This window comes from Arabidopsis thaliana, chromosome 3 (assembly GCF_000001735.4).
Source record: "Arabidopsis thaliana chromosome 3, partial sequence".
Classification (NCBI taxonomy): Eukaryota; Viridiplantae; Streptophyta; class Magnoliopsida; order Brassicales; family Brassicaceae; genus Arabidopsis; species Arabidopsis thaliana.
Genome location: NC_003074.8, coordinates 6,468,271 through 6,488,106, shown reverse-complemented (window position 1 = coordinate 6,488,106; position 19,836 = coordinate 6,468,271). Strand labels below are relative to the sequence as shown.

The window sequence follows — 19,836 nt, the reverse complement described above, 5'->3', positions numbered from 1 at the left end:
AATTGAAGACAAAAGAAGAAGATGACGACTATTTCTCGGTAGTTTCAATGTTTTCTGTGTTTTTTTACGGGCCACGGCCATTGGTTTTATATTAGCTGAGAGTTTATTAGCTAGGGTTTATAAAACAAGATCAGCTCGAAGGGAAAGCAAATATTCTTTCGAAATTTCCGGGAGATTTGTATTCCTCTTTTCAGTTATGCGAATAAGTTCATATATATTTTACTTTTATCTCGCTTTGTTTTTTTTTCAAAAATATTTGTAATTGTAACTTGGAGAGGAGAGTGTTTCTGTTCAAATTGATGTTTAAATTTTGAATTAGACCAATATAAGTTTAGAAAATAGATATATAAGGAGATTCGTTGGAAGGGGAAGGACATATTTTTTCCTAACTTTGCGGGAAATTTGTATGTACCCTTTCCAATTCTACGAGTAATTTAAACTTGGTTAACAATAATAAAATAAAATATATACGAGTAAATTAAAATATTTTTTACTTTGATCTCCATTGGTTAACTTGGAGAGGAGTGTTTAGTTTAATGAAACACGATGACTAGAGTTTACTGTATTAAGGTATTTTTGTAATTTGATTTCCATATTTTTATTTTCAACTTTCTGAGTTTCCTTACATTGATAAAAAACCAATTGAAGTCGAGCTTCTTTTCTATATTTTGCAGTATTTTTTAATTTGTTCAATAAACCCTAAAAACAAATATAAGGACAAAAAAATAGAATGAACATTATGTAAGATCTTAGATAAAATCAACTCAAATTTTCAGTTTTCCCAATAATTCATTTCTTAAAGTTGATATTTGAATTTTGAGTTGCCCAATTTGGATGCTCCCTTTTTATGTAGTTCTTTTGAGGGAATTTAATGAAAAAAACCCTCAACTTTGGCCAGATCCATTTTTAAACCCTGAACTATGTTTTTAGTAAAACAAACCCTGAACTAAAACCTGTTAATAAACTTAACCCCACAGTAATTAAATATTAATGGGATATTAATTTCCAAAAATCGACCAAAGAACAATGACAGAATCCGTGATCCAACTGAAGATCGTCCACCTCAAAAAGTTCCTTATACACGTGAAAAAGTTAAAATGGTAAAATAGAGAACAATGAATTATGTTTCACAAGATCTTCCTTTTCAAATTATTTAATTTAATCTTTGCATATTTAGACTTGCAGCAACTGTCAACAAGTCGGACACAACAAACGTTCATGCAAGCGTAAAGCAGTGCCAAAACCACCCAAGAAACCTCAAGGACGACCAAGGAAAAAACAGAAAACAATGGATGAAGAGAACCCTATCACTCAGCAAATACAATCTTCTCTTCAAAGTTAATGCTTGACAAGTCTTTACTTTAGAATATCTTGTCCCTCTGAAACGATTGTTTTTTTTTGTGACAAATATTGTTGTGTTGCAACAGCTTCGATAGTTATGTTGGTTGGATTTATTTAAGCATGACTCTTTGGATTATTTTAAGTTGTTGTGTCTTTCTTTCAGCTTCTAAAATCCAAACTAATTAAGCAATTCAAAATCATTTAGAACGTTTTTTTGTAATAAATTCAAAACAGTTTTAAAGAACATCATGTGGTTTTTGCGCTAAATACAAATGTCTCGTTGGTTTTTTTTTTGGAAATTAATATCCCATTAATATTTAATTACTGTGGGGTTAAGTTTATTAACAGGTTTTAGTTCAGGATTTGTTTTACTAAAAACATAGTTTAGGGTTTAAAAATGGATCTAGCCAAAGTTGAGGGTTTTTTTCATTAAATTCCCTTCTTTGGACCATTGGTATGTCCTGTATTTTCTACTTTTCTTATTGGTGAACTTATCATAATAGCTATTAGTGTTTCTTTGCAAACAAGAAACATCACTTAAAATTAAGATGAAAGTGAGTATTTATTTAGCTAGCATGATAAATGAAAATCCCCACAAATAACACTAAACAAATCTCTTTTTTTTTTAGGGTTCCTTCTTTTTTTGTTCTCATCCCTTTTCCACACAAAAGAAAAAATTTACAACATAGTAATAATGTAGACATAACTTGCGAAAAGAGATAATGGGAGGAGAGGCCTCGTTTCCTTCTGGTGATACTCCTTAGCATTCACACCCTGTAGACCTCTGTTGATTGCTCGTCCCTACATCGATTGTGTCTGGCAAGTATCTATTGAAAGAGAAAAAGGTAAGAGAACATTGAGACTCAAACCCGTAATATAAATAATGTATGAAGTAAGACTTGTTTTTGAAACTTACAGTTCTTCTTCTTCTCCGCTCTTCAATGCGTCCTTGGCAATGCATTGGAAAGCTTCCTCCACATTAGTACCTACCTTGGCAGAGGTCTCAAAGTAAGGAATGTTCCCCTTTGAAGCACACCAAGCTTTAGCCTTTTTCTCTGAAACCTGTGTTCAAATGAGTGTTTGTATATAGACATTAATGTTACATCCATCTCACAAAAGATTGATAAACAATGGGAAAATTAAGCAAGCACATACCACTCTGCTGTTTCCATCATCCACGTCAACCTTGTTTCCGATAAGAACAAATGGAAAATTCTCTGGATCTGATGGACTCGCCTGCAAGAGATATTACACTCAGTGTTTATGTAGTTGCTTATTGTGGAATTCTTCTGTCTACAGAGGTGAGAAAAGGCATGAATATGTTACCTGGATCAGAAATTCTTCCCTCCAGTTGTTCAGATTTTCAAATGATTTCATGGAATTGACATCATATACAAGAACACAGCAATCAGCACCACGGTAAAAGGCTACACCAAGGCTCTGAAACCTTTCCTGTCCAGCTGTATCCCAGATCTGTAATAAACACATTGACAAAGTAAAGACAGGAACAAGTGAGTGAGCTCAAGCAAGAAAGGTAATTCACACAAATGTGAAAGGTTGAGCTGAGCACAAGCATCTTACTTCAAAAAAAATATTGAGTGACTAACTAATAAAGCACTAGTAGGAACCTGTAAAGTGAAAAGTCGATCTTCAAACTGTACTTCCTTGGTCAAGAAGTCGGCTCCAATGGTTGCCTTGTACTGGTTGCTGAACTTTTTATTAACATACTGATTCATCAAAGAGGTTTTTCCCACCCTACAAAACCACAAGTCAGAGAAGTCAAAATTAGTTTCACTCAAGTAAAGACACCAATTTCATGTAGTCATGACATAACACAAACATTTTCTGCTTCAGGACGTAACAACAGAGAGAAACAAAAAAAAAAAAAGAGTCAAAACGAATGCATAACAAAACCAACATGATCTTGAATGTCAAGCACAAACTCAGTACCCACAAATCAGATGCAGACAAGAACATGCAAAATGTTAATAAGAAACCAAACATCAGATCATAAGCAAGTTTGGAGAAACAACAAGTAATCATTAAACATCAAATTAACTCTAAACAATCTACAGACAAATAAATCGTGGTATAGTGAACTCAAGTTACAAGCGTCAATGTTTGATGAGACTATGATGTCATCTCAATTCTTCAATTTTGAATTTTTTACAGAAGAAAATATCTGATACTTGGATCAACAACAACAAACAACACCACCATGAAACCTTTAATTAAAAGCAGATCAATTTTGAGTGTTTACAAACCAAAACAAAGACAACAAAATTCAACAAAAGTCATCTAAAAGATTAACAAATGATATCAAATTTAAACTTCAAAAGAAAACGATTTAAACAAAATCCGAGATAAATCTCATAAACCCGGAAAACGAAACCACCCAAAAACTCAAAATCACATAAGAAAAAATAGTATGTTAAGAGAAACCTAACCCGCTATCACCGAGGATGATGACCTTGAGGAGGGTACGTCTACGGGACGGCATCGAATCGGATCTAAAAGAGAGAGATAGAATGAAGAAATATCTGCGATCTCTGGTGGTAAATTTTGTTGAAGAAGACGGTGATGTGGTGGGTGTTTTCTCTGTGCCCTGAAGAGTCTTCTAGCTGTTCCTGATCTGTCTTCTAATTTCTTTTGTGACTATTATTTTGTCTTCTTACTAAAAGTGAATCATTCCTCTAATAATTAAACTATACTTTACCAAACTTATATGTACATTGGTTTTGATCAGCAAGCAGCTCTCGTAGCTCAGTTGGTTAGAGCACCCGTTTAGTAAGCGGGAGGTCTTGAGTTCAACTCTCAACGAGAGCATGCTTATTTTTATTTTTATTTTGGTAAAACCAAGTAATCAAATTCTAGACTGTAATTTTTCTTTTTCTTGTTTTACAAATTTAGTTGAAGGTACATAATTTGCATGGCTGTATTAATACCCAAATATAGACCCTACAAAAAGAAGACAATACCAATACAGAAACAACAGCAACAACAAAGATTTGAAAGCATCTCTTTTAAAAATAGGATTTGAACACACACAAAGAGGTTTTTGTGTTTTCTCTCTGTTCATCTCTCTCTCTATCTCTTTCTCGTAAAAAACAAAAAAAGGAGAGAGCTTTACAAATAAAATCATATACAAAAAGAAAACACCGAAAGAGAGATTATGGCGGAGGGGCAATCCCCGGAGAATTCACCGCCGTCCCCTACACCACCATCTCCGTCATCATCCGACAATCAACAACAATCCTCTCCTCCGCCTTCTGATTCCTCCTCTCCTTCACCACCAGCTCCTCCTCCGCCCGATGATTCCTCAAATGGTTCACCTCAACCGCCTTCTTCAGACTCACAATCACCACCATCTCCGCAAGGAAACAATAACAATGATGGCAACAATGGTAATAACAACAATGACAACAACAACAACAACAATGGTAATAACAACAACGACAACAACAATGGGAATAACAAAGACAACAACAACAATGGCAATAACAACAATGGTAATAACAACAATGGAAATGACAACAATGGCAATAACAACAATGGGAATAACAATGACAACAACAACCAAAACAATGGCGGAGGAAGCAACAATCGTTCACCTCCGCCTCCTTCCAGAAACTCTGACCGTAACTCTCCTTCCCCACCAAGAGCGCTGGCTCCTCCTAGATCAAGCGGTGGTGGTTCCAACTCCTCCGGCAACAATGAACCAAACACGGCTGCTATCGTAGGAATTGTGGCTGGTGCTGGATTGTTGTTTCTTGTTATGATATTGTTCTGCGTCTGTTGCTGTCGTAAGAAAAAAAAGAAGCATCAAATGCCCTATTATGCAGGAAACGGCTACGCCACCGGCAAAGGTAAATACAAAACCCATCAAACCTAGCCGTTGCCTAACCTAGTTTCTACTTTAGAACATTTTCTTGTGCACCAAGCTAATCAATAAACTAGCATTTTCTTAAGAACCTTACTTCTAATCACATTCCACAATCCATTTGAGATATGATTGAAAAACCATGACAGTTTTTGAGTTTCATAATATTCCAAAATATTGTTACCCAAGAAACATTATCATGATTTTCTTTCATTTTCTTGTTATCCAAGATACAAGGTGAAAACAATTCTCTGTTTTATCTTAGGTGATCAATACCAACAGCAGCAATACAATAACCAGAGCGATCACGTAATGAATCTGTCTCAGCAGTATCCTGGATCCAACGGGAATAATAACTGGATGAATTCACCGCCTCCACCACCACCAGGAAGCTGGCAACCATCGCCGCCTCCACCACCACCGCCAGTCTCAGGCGGTATGAATGGAAACAGTAGCGACTTTAGCTCAAACTACTCAGGACCACATGGTCCGTCGGTACCACCACCTCACCCTTCAGTGGCTCTAGGTTTCAACAAGAGCACATTCACCTACGACGAGCTAGCCGCTGCAACTCAAGGCTTCTCCCAATCAAGATTGTTAGGTCAAGGCGGGTTCGGATATGTTCACAAGGGAATACTTCCCAATGGGAAAGAGATTGCGGTGAAGAGTCTGAAAGCGGGAAGCGGGCAAGGAGAGCGCGAGTTTCAGGCTGAGGTTGACATCATTAGCCGAGTTCATCATCGGTTTCTTGTGTCTCTTGTTGGATATTGTATTGCAGGAGGACAGAGGATGTTGGTTTATGAGTTCTTACCTAATGACACACTTGAGTTCCATCTCCATGGTAAAAGTGGCAAGGTTCTTGACTGGCCTACAAGACTCAAGATTGCTTTGGGATCAGCTAAAGGACTTGCTTACTTACATGAAGACTGTGAGTCAAAACAAAAATCTAAATTATTAATTCAATCTTTTTGAGTGGTTTGATTAGGTTGTGATCAAAATTTGTTTTCTTGACTTTGTTGACTTAGGTCATCCGAGAATCATTCATAGAGACATTAAAGCTTCAAACATTCTTCTTGATGAATCCTTTGAGGCTAAGGTACGTTCTTATAATTTTTAAACTCATAATGTTTTCAGATTCGTTGGTATTATTTTTTCTCTAACTGGACTGGCTCAAATCTACAGGTTGCAGACTTCGGGTTAGCGAAGCTATCTCAAGACAATGTTACGCATGTCTCCACTCGTATCATGGGAACTTTCGGGTACTAAAGACTGCGAAACCAGCTGATGAAAAATGTTCCTGCAAATTTCATTAGCTCTTACTTCTATATCAAAAACATTCTTGTTTTATAATCTCATCCGAAAATCTGTTTCTCTAAAGAATCTCAAATTGTGAATCAAACGACAGGTACTTGGCTCCAGAGTATGCGTCAAGCGGGAAACTGACAGACCGATCAGATGTTTTCTCCTTTGGAGTGATGCTTCTTGAGCTAGTTACCGGACGCAGACCTGTTGATCTCACTGGTGAAATGGAAGACAGTTTGGTCGATTGGGTCCGTAATCATATGGTTAAATATATTCATCACATTAATGGTTCCTCTGTTAGAATCTTGTGATCTAATGCAAACTTGGTTACTTTTTTTACACAGGCAAGACCCATATGCTTAAACGCAGCTCAGGATGGAGATTACAGTGAACTAGTTGATCCACGTCTCGAAAACCAATACGAGCCTCATGAGATGGCACAAATGGTTGCTTGTGCCGCTGCAGCCGTCAGGCACTCAGCTAGACGCAGGCCTAAGATGAGCCAGGCAAGTTTTACTTTTGAACATGACCACTCTTTTAAACATATACTTTACACCAAGAGAATGATCACTATGGTCCAATGTTAAAACAGATTGTTCGGGCTCTGGAGGGAGATGCAACGCTAGACGATCTAAGCGAAGGAGGGAAAGCGGGACAAAGCTCATTCCTCGGGAGGGGTTCAAGCTCGGACTATGACTCAAGCACTTACAGTGCGGATATGAAGAAGTTCAGGAAAGTGGCATTGGATAGTCATGAGTACGGTGCAAGCAGCGAGTACGGGAACACGAGCGAATACGGGCTTGACCCGTCTTCCTCGAGCAGCGAGGAGATTCGTAGAGGAGGAGCTAACAACAACAAAACCACTCCTAGCCGAGACCATTGATTTAGCTTGTTAGTTTCAAAACAATCTTCCTTGCTGTGTTTTTGTGTTTTGTTTCCCCTATGAATTTTTTTTTTCAACTCTTTTATTCTTTTTGTCACCGTTGGATTTGTGTTTGTGTCTGTGAAAAAAAATTCAAAACTTTTGATTGTGATTAATTGATTTATTAATGCTAATTGTCTGTCTTAATCCCATCTCTCAATCAAGTAATTGACTAGGGCTTCAGTAACCAGATTGAATCAAATGTCAAAGATTCTAACTTTGTTTTATTTCAATCTTCTTGATCATTCTAAAGCTGAGGACTAATGAATAATAAGAAACAGATGGGTTTTGCAAAATTTACGAAAATGCCACTCTAGAGATCTCAGAAACAGAGGATAACGACAGAGAAAGAGATCATGAAAGTGTAAAGAAGGATCAAGAACCCAAAATAGAGAGCCCAATTTCTCTTAAACTTGCCAAAGTAGCTATCAGGTGGTTCTTGATACGGAACTTCCAGATCCCAAGCAGCAGCAGAGGCCTCATCACCGTCGCCTCCACCGAGGAAATCTCCGGCAGCGATTCTTGACTTGATGAAACGGAGCTTGTGAGTGGCGAGACCGAGAGTGAGCTTATGGCAGCGACGCTGGTACTTGAAGCCGTTGATGCAACGGAGAGTTTGAGCGACGGAGACGTAGAAGAAGAGGTGAGAGAAGGATAGGAGGCAGATGGGTGCCCAGCAATGGCGGCAGTGAAGACGACCTGAGGGTTGAGAGAGGGAGAAGAAGATTACGGCGAGGAAGATGAAGAAGAGCTGAAATAGCTTGTGGAGCTTCTTCTTCTGGTGGTCAATGGCTCGTTTCTTCTCTAAGGTTTTCTCGAAGTGGAGCTGGATTATTGAGTTTAGTGCTTGTAGAGCAGTTTCTTTGGGGATGAAAGGTTGGTTATTCTGGTCAATTTCGTCGTCGTAGTCCGCCATTGAAGGACTGAGAAGAGAGAAAAAGTGTTATTGGTTAGAGAGATGGTTTGGGGATTGTGTGTAGGAACATGTGGGTGTGGTTCGTATCTCTAGACAAGTATTATCCATCTCAACGGTCTTGTTCTGATTTTTGATGTTTTGTCCGTACTCAATAAATATTTTACTGGGAGTAAAATCAAAACCAGAAAAATGCTTGTGGTTGGTCTCAACTTATGTCTCTGCATAGCACCAATCTAGTTAGAGCCAAAGGAACAATGTATAAACCTCAGGCAATGAGCATTACATTCAGAAGTATAAAGATACAAAAGTCGAGCTACATAATAGAATACACTAGTTCAGTTCCAAGTGACATTGTATCTTCTCCTTGAGTCTTTCACATTTGTTTCCATGAAATCATATTTCAAACGCCCAACATCGTTTCTTCTTTAGGCAAGAGACCATCGCGGCTGAGTTTGTTGGTAAAACAGAGCATCTGAGAAGCATAGAGATGATGTATCAGCCTCTCAGATTCAATTCAAGAGAAGATATAATACGAATTCCTTCGCATCCTAATGCATGCCACTAAGGCACTAACTAAAGTATGTCCCATTGAAATAACAGTTTCTGCAAATCTAAGCTCCACATACAAGGGTACTAGGTCAATTACTCAGGTCAGTGAAACTCTTGATTAATGAAGCAAGAATGTACGTTGTTGTTATAGATTGATCGCGCTTTATGACATTACTCGACAGAAGCCTTATCATACTCTCAAACAGACCAGGACTACTAAGGAAATATAAATCAAGATCTAGCAAATTCTCTAAGATCATAATCTAGGATGTAATAATATAAGAAACATCAACAAATTTTTAGAATTCCTCTAATCGAAATTTCTTAAAACACACAGCAGTTCAGTCAATTTTCTGATCAAAAACTGCAAAAGAAACTACAGACAATAAAATTATACTATGATATGATTAAAAAGCCTTACAAGAAGAGATGATCACCTTTCTATCTATGAATATTGAGCATGGATTTAGCCTCAGTCTGCTGCTCAACCAAATCTTCACTAGCATACTTACTAAGCAGATCCATCTTCTTCTTCTCCAACACCATCTTCTCAATCTCCTTCTCATCAGGCAACGGAACATGAACCACAAATTCCCTCTCTTTCTCCTCCTCTTTCTCCCTCTCCATCCTCTCCTCCTCAACAACATCCTCCTCCTCCTCAAACAACACTTCCCTCGCCGCAGCAGCTGCAGCTCCAACACTCACAACCTCACTAGCACCTTTCCTAGCTTCCTTCCTAACCTCATCTAATCTCCGCCACTCCTCCACCGATCTTTTCCTCATCCCTCCTTCAGATTTCCTCTCCAACTTCTCCAAAATACCATCTTCATCATCTCTATACCCATAATAGCTAGCATCAATCCTTTTATATATATCATACCTAGTTTTACGCTTCCTCAGCTCAGGAGGCTTCTCAAAAAGCTCTCTAACACCAGGAAGTTTCTTAGCAGCTCCGAAGTAACGATAACCAGGACCACGACCACTAGGGTTAGGTACATCGATTATGTTACCTTCTAGATCCGTCATCTTCGCCGAATGTTTCGAGTAATTGTGACCACCTAGCTCAACGATTCGCCGCTCCCAATGATATCTCTCCCTGAGAAGCTTGTTAATCTCATCGTTTAGATCTCGAAGTCTGTGCTCTCCTAATCCTTCGTTCTGAATCTCAGCTACTTTGCTACCGATCTCTCTCAAAATTTGCTGTCTCCATTTGTCTGCTTCAGCTAGATCTCTACATTCTGATGCGAGGTAAGGTCGACGCTCTTTTGGCTTCTTCTTCTCAGATTCTTTCTGGGTGATGAATCTGTTGAGCATCGACTGTGCTTTCTCTTCATTACGAGCCATCTTGGGTCTTCGGAGGTTACGATTACACTAGCAAATCTCAAAGGAAAGCAGAATCTAACAGAAGAAGAGATCGAGATACTTCTCTAGCTTTTTTTTCTTACTTAAACCCTAATTTGCAGGATAACGAGAAGGAGAGACGCGGAAGAGAGAAACTGAGAAAGGATTGGGGTTAAATTGGTAATTAGATAATTGTTTCGCCGGAAAAAGAAAAATAAAAATTGTTTCAAGTTCTACGTCCTTTTCCAAAGCTAAGGCCCAATTTATTAGCCCATATATGCTATATAAGCATCAACTAGATAGGACAATATTTTAGGGCCCAAGGAAGACTCGTTTCGAGTATTGATTAATTCTTCAACGAGTTGACTTTTTGGAATCAAGATGTATAAACCAAATGTGCAGGACAATTTGAAATTAATTTGTTATATTTTGCATCATGTAAAAGGATTAATAAGCGAAAAGAGTAACGAATAGATACACCTCGTAATTGTTTTGGTGTAAAACTTGAAACAGTAGAATTGACGATTGGGGTTATATAAAATGGTGCGATCTTAAAATATCTGACTTTGTGCTAGTTTAAGTTCATTTGTGAATGGAAGACATGTAACGCTTTAACTATTCAGAATATCAGTTCCAAGTGAAGATGGAGGTAGCAAAAGTAAGACTAATAACCAAATCAATAAAAATCTTATACAATACTTATATTAACATTGCAAAGAGTTTCAAGGTTTTTCTTCTGAGTTTTGAAAGAAATTATAGGGAACAAAAGGAATAAAGAGGCATCAATTCGATCACTCAGAGCTACAAAACAATGGGACTAAAACGCAAAACGAAAGCGGTTTTTTTTTTTGAAACGCAGACGTAAGTAAAAACCCAGAGAGTTTGTCACACACAAGTGCATCATAGAAACGAAAACAAAAAGGGAAATGAAACAAACAAATGGAGAAGCAAATATAAAAGAAAAAAAGAAACTTTGATCCCATTCATAAAACCCCAGCTTTTTAAGCCTTTGATCTTGAGAGCTTAGAAACATTTTCTGTGAACGATTCCTGGACCTGCCTCATCATACTCGGCCTTGGAGATCCACATCTGTAACCAACATATACATAAATAATCAGCCTTTGATTTCAATTTGCATGTAAGAGAATTCGAAACAAAATCTGATCAATTTTTACCTGCTGGAATGTGCTGAGGGAAGCAAGAATGGAACCACCGATCCAGACACTGTACTTCCTTTCAGGTGGTGCAACGACCTTAATCTTCATGCTGCTTGGTGCAAGTGCTGTGATTTCTTTGCTCATACGGTCAGCGATACCTGAGAACATAGTGGTTCCACCACTGAGCACAATGTTACCGTACAGATCCTTCCTGATATCCACATCACACTTCATGATTGAGTTATAGGTTGTCTCGTGGATTCCAGCAGCTTCCATTCCCACAAACGAGGGCTGGAACAAGACTTCTGGGCATCTGAATCTCTCAGCACCAATCGTGATGACTTGCCCATCGGGTAATTCATAGTTCTTCTCGATGGAAGAGCTGGTCTTTGAGGTTTCCATCTCCTGCTCGTAGTCAACAGCAACAAAGGAGAGCTTCTCCTTGATGTCTCTTACAATTTCCCGCTCTGCTGTTGTGGTGAACATGTAACCTCTCTCTGTAAGGATCTTCATGAGGTAATCAGTAAGGTCACGTCCAGCAAGGTCAAGACGGAGGATGGCATGAGGAAGAGAGAAACCCTCGTAGATTGGCACAGTGTGAGACACACCATCACCAGAATCCAGCACAATACCTGTTCAATGGAAGATAATCAGAGCTCAGTTCAAATAATGATCAATGAGTATAAACAAAAAGCCTAAAATGTACTAACCGGTTGTACGACCACTGGCGTACAAGGAGAGAACAGCTTGGATGGCGACATACATAGCGGGAGAGTTAAAGGTCTCAAACATGATTTGAGTCATCTTCTCTCTGTTGGCCTTTGGGTTAAGAGGAGCCTCGGTAAGAAGAACAGGGTGCTCTTCAGGAGCAATACGAAGCTCATTGTAGAAAGTGTGATGCCAGATCTTTTCCATATCATCCCAGTTGCTAACAACACCATGCTCAATAGGATACTTCAAGGTAAGAATACCTCTCTTGGATTGTGCTTCATCACCAACATATGCATCCTTCTGGTTCATCCCAACCATGACACCATGATGTCTTGGCCTACCAACAACACTGGGAAAAACAGCCCTGGGAGCATCATCTCCTGCAAATCCAGCCTTCACCATACCGGTACCATTGTCACACACGATTGGTTGAATATCATCAGCCTCAGCCATTTTTTATGAGCTGCAAACACACAAAAAGAGTTCAATACAGTCAAATAAACCCTGATTGAATCAGAAATAGCTTTCTGTTCAACGTACGACACTACAAATCCTAAAGTTTCGAAGAATCTATACACAAACTTCATCTAACCTTAAACAGTGTTCAGATTCAATCTAACATTGACAGTGTTCAGATTCAATCTAACTTCAACAGTTCAGATTTCAATTCACATATACAAATCATTTCCCAGGTAACATGAACATGGATCTCTCCATCAAGGTCAAGCCAAATTCTGGTAGCTATAATCGAGCTAACTGATCGGTCAACTTAGATCGATTCTAGTAAAACCAAAAGATTTAGTGGAGGTTCACAGATCCAAATTAAACGAATTCCAGATCTCAAGGAAATTGAGAAAACAAGATCGAGATCCAGCAAATAAAGTAGATCCAGAAAGTTCCTATTACCTTGGAAAGAAAGAGCGGAAGAAGATGAGATTGAGGAAGATTCAAAACGGAGAATGAATCTCCTGGATTATCTCTTACTTTCTCTCTTAGTCTTCTTCCTTGTTCTTCTCTGTCAAGTCGCCGGAGATTCAAAACGGCTGATGAAAGTGAGGAGGACAACGAGACAATTCAAAGCGGAGAGGAAAATATATGAATTTATATAGGCGGGTTTATCTCTTACAACTTTATTTTCGGCCTTTCAAAAAAATAATTAAAATCGACAGACACGAATCATTTCGACCACAGGTAAAGATAACGTGACCTGGCTGTCAGACAGCCTTTTCCCTCGTGTTAACTAATTTTTAAACTAATTAATCATCTCAGCCCTTGGATTAGTTCTTTTGCTTTGATGGCTTCATGACTGTGACCTGCTCGATCCGCGTGTTACATGACAGCTCCGTTTTTTTAGTGGTTAACTTAAACCGAGTCAATCCAGGCAACGTTAGTCGTCGTCGTGGTTGGCTTGTTCAATTAGATTTCATACAATTCAACGTAATTTAATTCGTTTTCTATTAGAATTGTATCATAATTAATTCAGACCGTGAAAGAAAGTGTCTTTCATGATGTGTTTATGGATATTTATACAATAAGATACAATGTTTCATCATATTCACTATTCACGATTAGTATGTACATTAAATAATGGCTACTACTACATCCGAACTCGTCAAAACGATTCTGAATCAATTATACATATGCTGACTCTTGCATACATAAAAAATAGTTGTTTAAATTTTGTCTAACTAATGTTTGGTATAAGTATAATGTTGAGTTGAGATACCAATTACATCGAGTCTAGCCATTTTGTCGTGCCATATTCGTCAAAACTTTCTTACATAATGATAACCTAGATCTAGATGAGATATGTATCAATGTATTTGAGATCATAATTAAGTTCGTTCTAAATTTTGTCGACGTGACGAATAGTTTGTTGGTGTCCTCGTCACTTATATAGTTTTGGGACTTTTGGCATCGATCCATGTATTAGTTAGCTAGCTATTCTATGGTGAAATATATTTAACTATACGCATATATTATGATTTTATGTATTTGAACTCATCTAGTTAGCTTAAAAACTGAACATATGACCATCAGACCGTATATCAGATCAAATCATCATCGTGCGATGCGCTATGTAAGTGAAAGATATGAGCAATAACATGTAACCTCTCATGTTATACAAAAGAAAAAGCAAACTAATCATTCATCATCATAAACTTTTTAATGTTTGTTGAGATTAAATCAAAGCTAAAAAGTCAACTTTTTTGCGAGCCACGTGAATCGCACGTGCCGGTTACGATCGTACCAGGTGAGAAAGAGAGAGAATGTGGGAAGGTGATGAAGCTGGCACCTACGAAAACGTTGTGTCCATCATTACGAAACTACTTCTTGATTTATACATTGCTACTATTATCATTACATTTAATTTTCTCACTATTTATTATATGGGTTGGTTTATGCAAAGCAGGCCAGACCACGTTCATGTTTTTTATATTATAAAGTTTTCATATAAATGGCAGGCCACGTTCATATCTTTTGTTGGAGAAAAGTCAATTAAGGTTAGTTTTCTTGATTTGGTATGTAATTAATAGTTTGCTTGATCCCAGAGATCTAGCTTTTTTCCTCTCAACTTTACTAGTAGTGGTACACCACAATCCACCCATAAAGTTCTATTTCTTTTTTGGAATAATGGATTTGTGCCATATAAATTAAAATCGGTTTAAACCCTACATGCAACTTGCAATAGAAACCAATCGAACAATGATGTTTCCAGAGTTTCGTTATATATATATTTTTTAATGTAGAGATCAAATCTTCTGTAGTTAAGAACAACGTGAAAGAAGAAAAATTGTAGGTAGAATGTGTTTTGAAAACTCTTTTAACGTTTAAGTTTATAAATAAAAGAACATTTGGTCGAAATACATGTGACATTAAGTAATCATCTATATTTTTTTTCCTTTCTATCAACATGTATTATACGAATTTGAATATGAGCGATGATACTTGATAGTTGATACAGTAACAACTCTAACACAAATACTAGACTACATAGTACATTAATACTGGTCGATCCGTACAAACTTTAGAGACGATATATAGCAGTAGCACAAACAATACTGACATCCGTTCAATAAAGTAATATGGAATATCACTCTACTAAATTTCCATTTTCTATTCTATTTTTAACACAAAATTTAACTATCTTATATATTGAAAATTAAAATAATAACCGATATAACTTTTCTATTTTGAGGATTGATGCACTTTTACATAATGGATGACATAACTGAATTATTAAAGTTAGTCAATTATTACATGAATAAAAAACTTGACTATAGAGCTAACCATTGATTTGTTTTTAGGTGAATAAGCTTAGGCTATAAGCCTATAACCATATAAATATCGATCAGGAATGGACTTCATAGTTGCACACCGGCAGCTAACTGGTTCTAACTGGTTAGGATTGTGTATAAATCAATTTCGGGATTTATGAAACAAATGGTAAGTCCACAAAACAAATGATTATGCTCTTTTTATTTGGGAAAATTTGACTTGATTTGATGTGGAAAATATAAACATGACAGTCCAGACCCTTTGCCAAAAAAAAAAGACAGTCCAGACCATAATGGGCTTTTTAATAGGCCCAAAGCGAGGTGACCCGGAACACCTACTGGTCCAGTCGCTTTAGAGTACTGAAAATTGTTGGCGCCAAGGAAGAAGAGGTGATCTTCAGAGCTGAGCAATTAGATCTTCTATATCAAGATTTGAGGTAGTATTTATATTTCAAATTCCCAATTGCGCTCTACTAAAACTCTAATTCATGCAGTTTCGTTTGATTCTCGTATAAATTTCTCAAATCAATTTCACCTAATTTTCACTGGGCTTAGTTGATTAAGTCGAAACTTGGAACATTAATTTAACCACATTGATCCTGCTTGTCTTTCTCGTTTAGTTTCTCGATTCTAGAATGATTTTTGTGTTTGTTGACACATCTAGGGGTTTTGAACATGTAGAATTCATTTGGAAACCATGGGACTTTGGTCTGATGCAGTATTTTTTAGTTTAGCCTTTCTTCTTACACTGTACTGATTAGTTCCGTCTCTCGAAATATTCCAAAGGTTGTCTATTTAAGGGCAGTTCTAGTACATTTACTGCTCTCTCTTTCAGTGTGAAATGATTGGTTTTTGGTCTCTTAATGGTACAGAATCTGCAACCTCAATTTGGTAGAATAGATGTTGATATTTGACAGCACCAACACTGGTTCTTAATTTATCGTACCATTTTTTACTTTCTATGATGATTAGCACTATATTTTAAACCACCCATTTTTCTATGTTTGTTTGTTAATCATCTGATTTGACTATAGGGGTGGTTTCATGCTCAGATTCCATTTTACTTTATGCCATTTGTTCTAGGTGTAACCTATAAACTTCATTTTCGGTGGATGAATTATATCAAAGCCTTTTTTTTCTCTTGTGGGGTCTTGTGAATTCTTTGTGTCTTAGTTTGTCACGTTTTTTATGTTGTGTGTTTATCATCACAGCCTACTCAATATAGGTCGGTAGAGAAAATCAAGAACGGTCTTCTATTGTGGAGTGCTAATTTATTTATTGTACATAGCTTTGCATTAATCTGTATGATAATCACTACTAGTAAACAAGACACTAGTGGCATAGCCATGTTTTAATAACCTGGGAATTTAAGGAATTCTCTTAGTTGACCAAGTTGGTTGGTTTTGAGTGTTTTGCCTTCTCAGCTTCCTTATCTTTGGATTTTTAGTTGTTTATCATTTCATTCACTGACGTGAGAGTCTAAGATCTTCTATTGGAGTGTCGTTTTGTGGAATGTACACTTTCTGGCGTAAAAGAGTGAAGAAAACAACATTTCATAATGTTTAAAACTTTACAGTGGAAACGATTACGTTGTTTTTGAATATTGAACTTCAGATACTTTGGGATCTTGACTATTTCTAAAGGTGTGGCAGTACATGTATATCAGGTTATAAAAGATAACTGCACCTAAGCCTAGTTGACTGTGTTTAGCTAAAACCGCGTATCAATGATTCCGGTCCTAGCGGTGATATATGCACGTTCTGTTGTGGTTGATTAGGTGATGATTCCGTCTCACTGTACCCAGCTATCTTTTTGCAAGTCTGAATGAGGCAGTGCCTGCAGGTGGGACAAGATGAGTGTGAACTGAGCCATTTGTCTATACACCGGACATGGAATCCATGGTGGCACTTCGGCAGAAGCTTGACTCGCTCTCCCGATGCAAACTCCGAGAGACATATGGCACACTCTGTATCTAGGCCAGGTAGCTTCAGTTCTGCTGTGTAGCTTACCGTCTGGAAACTCTTCAAGGCTTTTTGTTTGACCCCTGTGTTGGCCAAGCGAACTGAGAACTCGTCACTAGCTTCGGATGATAATAAATTGGAGTACCTTAGTGCACATCTTATGATAGAATGCAGTCCAAGTGAGCAAACTAGTGCACATAAGAGGACTGATAGGACCATGACAACATTTGCATCAAAGCTCATATGACTTTGGTAGGAGTGTGATGCTTCATGAGCATCTGCAAACGGCGGTGATGCCGCAGTAGGTGGTTGATAAGCTGTATGAAGTAGCAGTCTTCTTGAGTAAAAATCTCCCCGAATATCTTGGAAGAGCTCAGTTGGTTTGGTAGTGGGAGCAGAAGTTGCGGTCGACATGATAACCTAGTTTGAAGAGTTAGATTGATAGATCTTCTGTGTTTCTGTTGCAGGTTCTATATATAGTGGAAAGGTAAAGGTTTCCATATACTTTCTTACATTTAGTGAGAAAATGTTTTAATTGAATTTTCTGAATTATGGTTGGTGGATGCTAGCAAAATTAGCAAGGTCCTTTAGTGTTTTGTTTTATTTAATAGTCTGCATCTTATATGGATTCTCCACTGAATTTGTATAATCTTAGTGTGGTTTCATATGGAAAATGGGCCCATCGTACCATTTTCTGCTATGGTAGTGACATGTGGCAGTGGCTTTTGCAAATCAAATCACCTAGAATTGCTCACAGGGACCCATGAGCTTTAGCTAGAGCCGCCATGAACTTTCCATCTTTGGAATAGCATTCAGATAGTACATTACTTGGGTCTTGGTTCATGTCACTTGCCTCTCTCTTTCTTTGTTGTTTCAATTTTTGGTGTTTTTGTGGTGAATAGCGAAACGTTCATGGACTTTTGTTTGGAAAACAGGAAGCCAGTCTCGTCCGTAGTAAACCAAAGTTTGTTAGCAGCCAGAAGGCAAAAAGCCCCTTCCATGATTCCTGTTAAAGGCTACTTTTATCGATAAAGATCACTCTAAATTAGTGTCCAGCTCTGCTCCTTTATCTAAGCCAGTCTCGTACATATGATTTAAATCATAGCTAAAGCAGATGATCTATATAGTTTCCTTTTGCTTACTTTATGATATATTGTCTTCTACTGCAAATTGCCAGCGCAAACTACATGAATCTAGATTCAAACGTTCTTACTGTGGCACGTAACTAAAGCAAGATTTTTCGATGATAATAGTTTATCTAAGCATTCTTTTGGCATAGATTTTTTTGTATTTTGGGGAAAAAGTTGATGTTGCGAAGCAGGGAAGATCTATCCTTCCTCACTAGTCTCTCTCTGAAAATTACAGAAAAGCTTTAAGCCAATCTGAAAATGATTTGTCTTTCCTTTTGTTCATGCCACTAGGTTCCATATAGCTGGTAAGAACATATAGTGGTCTGTTTTTTTATCCCTGCCTGAAAGTGATAAACTTTGCCTTTATTGCTTTTATGTTGCTTGGAATACCATGTGATACTCGTGCGTTCTTTGGTTGACATTCTTGCTTTGGTGCTCTTCCTACCTTGTGATTATTAAAGTAAAGGAATATGATAAGCAATAATTAAGTTGTATCAATACTGTATCTCTCTGAATGAGTCGAGATAAGTTGTATTTGGAACACTTTTTCCGGATGCATTTGATTTTGATTTGGTTTGGCCGCATTCAATGTGTTTGAAGAGCCATGACAATAATTTCAGGAGCACACTAATTAAATCTTTTCTTGTGCTAGAATTTGCAATTTCTAATACAGAGCTTTTGTACTTTTTAATTATTTGTCTAGGTTCATTATTGATGTTCAGTGTCTGACTTGTCCTTGGTGGGACAGAATTATTGCCATTCACTTGCATTTCTCACTGATTGTCATTTGGTAACTTCTTTCAATCTTTTCCTACTAATGTTTTTTCATGATTATGCAGAGAACTTCAATTTTGGCTTGGATGAATTGGTAATGCCGACAGACTTTTTGTGTCCAGCTATTTTCCTCTACAATGGTATGCCGACAGACTTTTTCGATTTTTCAGTTGCATGGTTCTGAATTACTGAACCTCTACTATCCATTATACTCGAAAAAGTTGAACTATGTGTCTTCTTATTGATTTAAGTTTTTGGTCCAACAAGAAGGCTTTGCCTAACGCTCTATCATACTATTTTAATCCTTCTCCTTCACAACTACCGTTGGATTTTCCTTTATGCTAATAATAGATCTTTCTTCTCCCCACAGGAAAATTGCACCTACCAATTCGTTGCAATTATCTCGGACTATGATCTAGTACAACAGTAAGATTCTATATCATTTCATATCTCTCAGCTGCATAGTGGACCTATGTTACCTGTAAATCACATTCTTATGTTGTTAACCAATGACACTTCTTTTCTATGCAAAGCCTCATTTGCTATTAAGCTCTCACTTCTTACTCGGGCAGTG

General features: G+C 37.5%; 5 protein-coding genes, 2 long non-coding RNA genes, 1 other non-coding gene and 1 pseudogene across 11 annotated transcripts; 3 read left to right on the top strand and 6 right to left on the bottom strand.

Moving 5' to 3' along the window:
* Nucleotides 1-1,842: 1,842 nt before the first annotated feature.
* Nucleotides 1,843-4,039, bottom strand: RAB7B (RAB GTPase homolog G3F). Its single transcript, NM_112768.3, has 6 exons — nt 3,789-4,039; nt 2,970-3,096; nt 2,668-2,814; nt 2,497-2,577; nt 2,258-2,403; nt 1,843-2,168 (listed from the first exon to the last, which is right to left on the bottom strand). The coding sequence occupies exons 1-6, from the start codon at nt 3,839-3,841 to the stop codon at nt 2,102-2,104; spliced, it is 621 nt and encodes a 206-aa protein (NP_188512.1). The 5' UTR covers nt 3,842-4,039; the 3' UTR covers nt 1,843-2,101.
* A 54-nt stretch (nt 4,040-4,093) lies between these two features.
* AT3G18815 lies at nt 4,094-4,167 on the top strand. The gene has a single exon. It is a non-coding gene; the product is annotated as a tRNA-Thr (tRNA).
* A 165-nt stretch (nt 4,168-4,332) lies between these two features.
* On the top strand, nt 4,333-7,623 carry PERK6 (Protein kinase superfamily protein). Its single transcript, NM_112767.2, has 7 exons — nt 4,333-5,207; nt 5,487-6,149; nt 6,247-6,317; nt 6,404-6,480; nt 6,627-6,771; nt 6,868-7,029; nt 7,116-7,623. Exons 1-7 carry the CDS (start codon nt 4,514-4,516, stop codon nt 7,404-7,406), a joined length of 2,103 nt encoding a protein of 700 aa, NP_188511.1. The 5' UTR covers nt 4,333-4,513; the 3' UTR covers nt 7,407-7,623.
* A 20-nt stretch (nt 7,624-7,643) lies between these two features.
* Nucleotides 7,644-8,520, bottom strand: AT3G18800 (uncharacterized protein). The gene has a single exon (NM_112766.2). It carries the CDS (start codon nt 8,359-8,361, stop codon nt 7,768-7,770), a length of 594 nt encoding a protein of 197 aa, NP_566619.1. The 5' UTR covers nt 8,362-8,520; the 3' UTR covers nt 7,644-7,767.
* A 4-nt stretch (nt 8,521-8,524) lies between these two features.
* AT3G18790 (pre-mRNA-splicing factor ISY1-like protein) lies at nt 8,525-10,446 on the bottom strand. The gene is made up of 2 exons (NM_112765.4): nt 9,348-10,446; nt 8,525-8,833 (listed from the first exon to the last, which is right to left on the bottom strand). Exon 1 carries the CDS (start codon nt 10,252-10,254, stop codon nt 9,352-9,354), a length of 903 nt encoding a protein of 300 aa, NP_188509.1. The 5' UTR covers nt 10,255-10,446; the 3' UTR covers nt 8,525-8,833; nt 9,348-9,351.
* Nucleotides 10,447-10,902: 456 nt separating this feature from the next.
* Nucleotides 10,903-13,397, bottom strand: ACT2 (actin 2). Of its 3 annotated transcripts, NM_112764.4 has the most exons (4): nt 13,026-13,397; nt 12,119-12,582; nt 11,427-12,040; nt 10,903-11,340 (listed from the first exon to the last, which is right to left on the bottom strand). In NM_112764.4, the coding sequence occupies exons 2-4, from the start codon at nt 12,570-12,572 to the stop codon at nt 11,275-11,277; spliced, it is 1,134 nt and encodes a 377-aa protein (NP_188508.1). In that variant the 5' UTR covers nt 12,573-12,582; nt 13,026-13,397; the 3' UTR covers nt 10,903-11,274. The 3 variants fall into 3 exon arrangements, with proteins under 3 accessions (NP_188508.1, NP_001319585.1, NP_001327851.1); NM_001338358.1 differs by having other exon boundaries at nt 10,903-12,040; nt 12,712-13,236; NM_001338359.1 differs by lacking the exon at nt 13,026-13,397 and having other exon boundaries at nt 12,119-12,994.
* A 2,095-nt stretch (nt 13,398-15,492) lies between these two features.
* On the bottom strand, nt 15,493-15,806 carry AT3G03775. The gene has a single exon (NR_141035.1). It is a non-coding gene; the product is annotated as an other RNA (long non-coding RNA).
* Nucleotides 15,807-16,930: 1,124 nt separating this feature from the next.
* AT3G18777 lies at nt 16,931-17,911 on the bottom strand (annotated as a pseudogene). Its single transcript has one exon.
* A 1,648-nt stretch (nt 17,912-19,559) lies between these two features.
* Nucleotides 19,560-19,803, top strand: AT3G03765. Its single transcript, NR_141034.1, has one exon. It is a non-coding gene; the product is annotated as an other RNA (long non-coding RNA).
* Nucleotides 19,804-19,836: the final 33 nt, after the last annotated feature.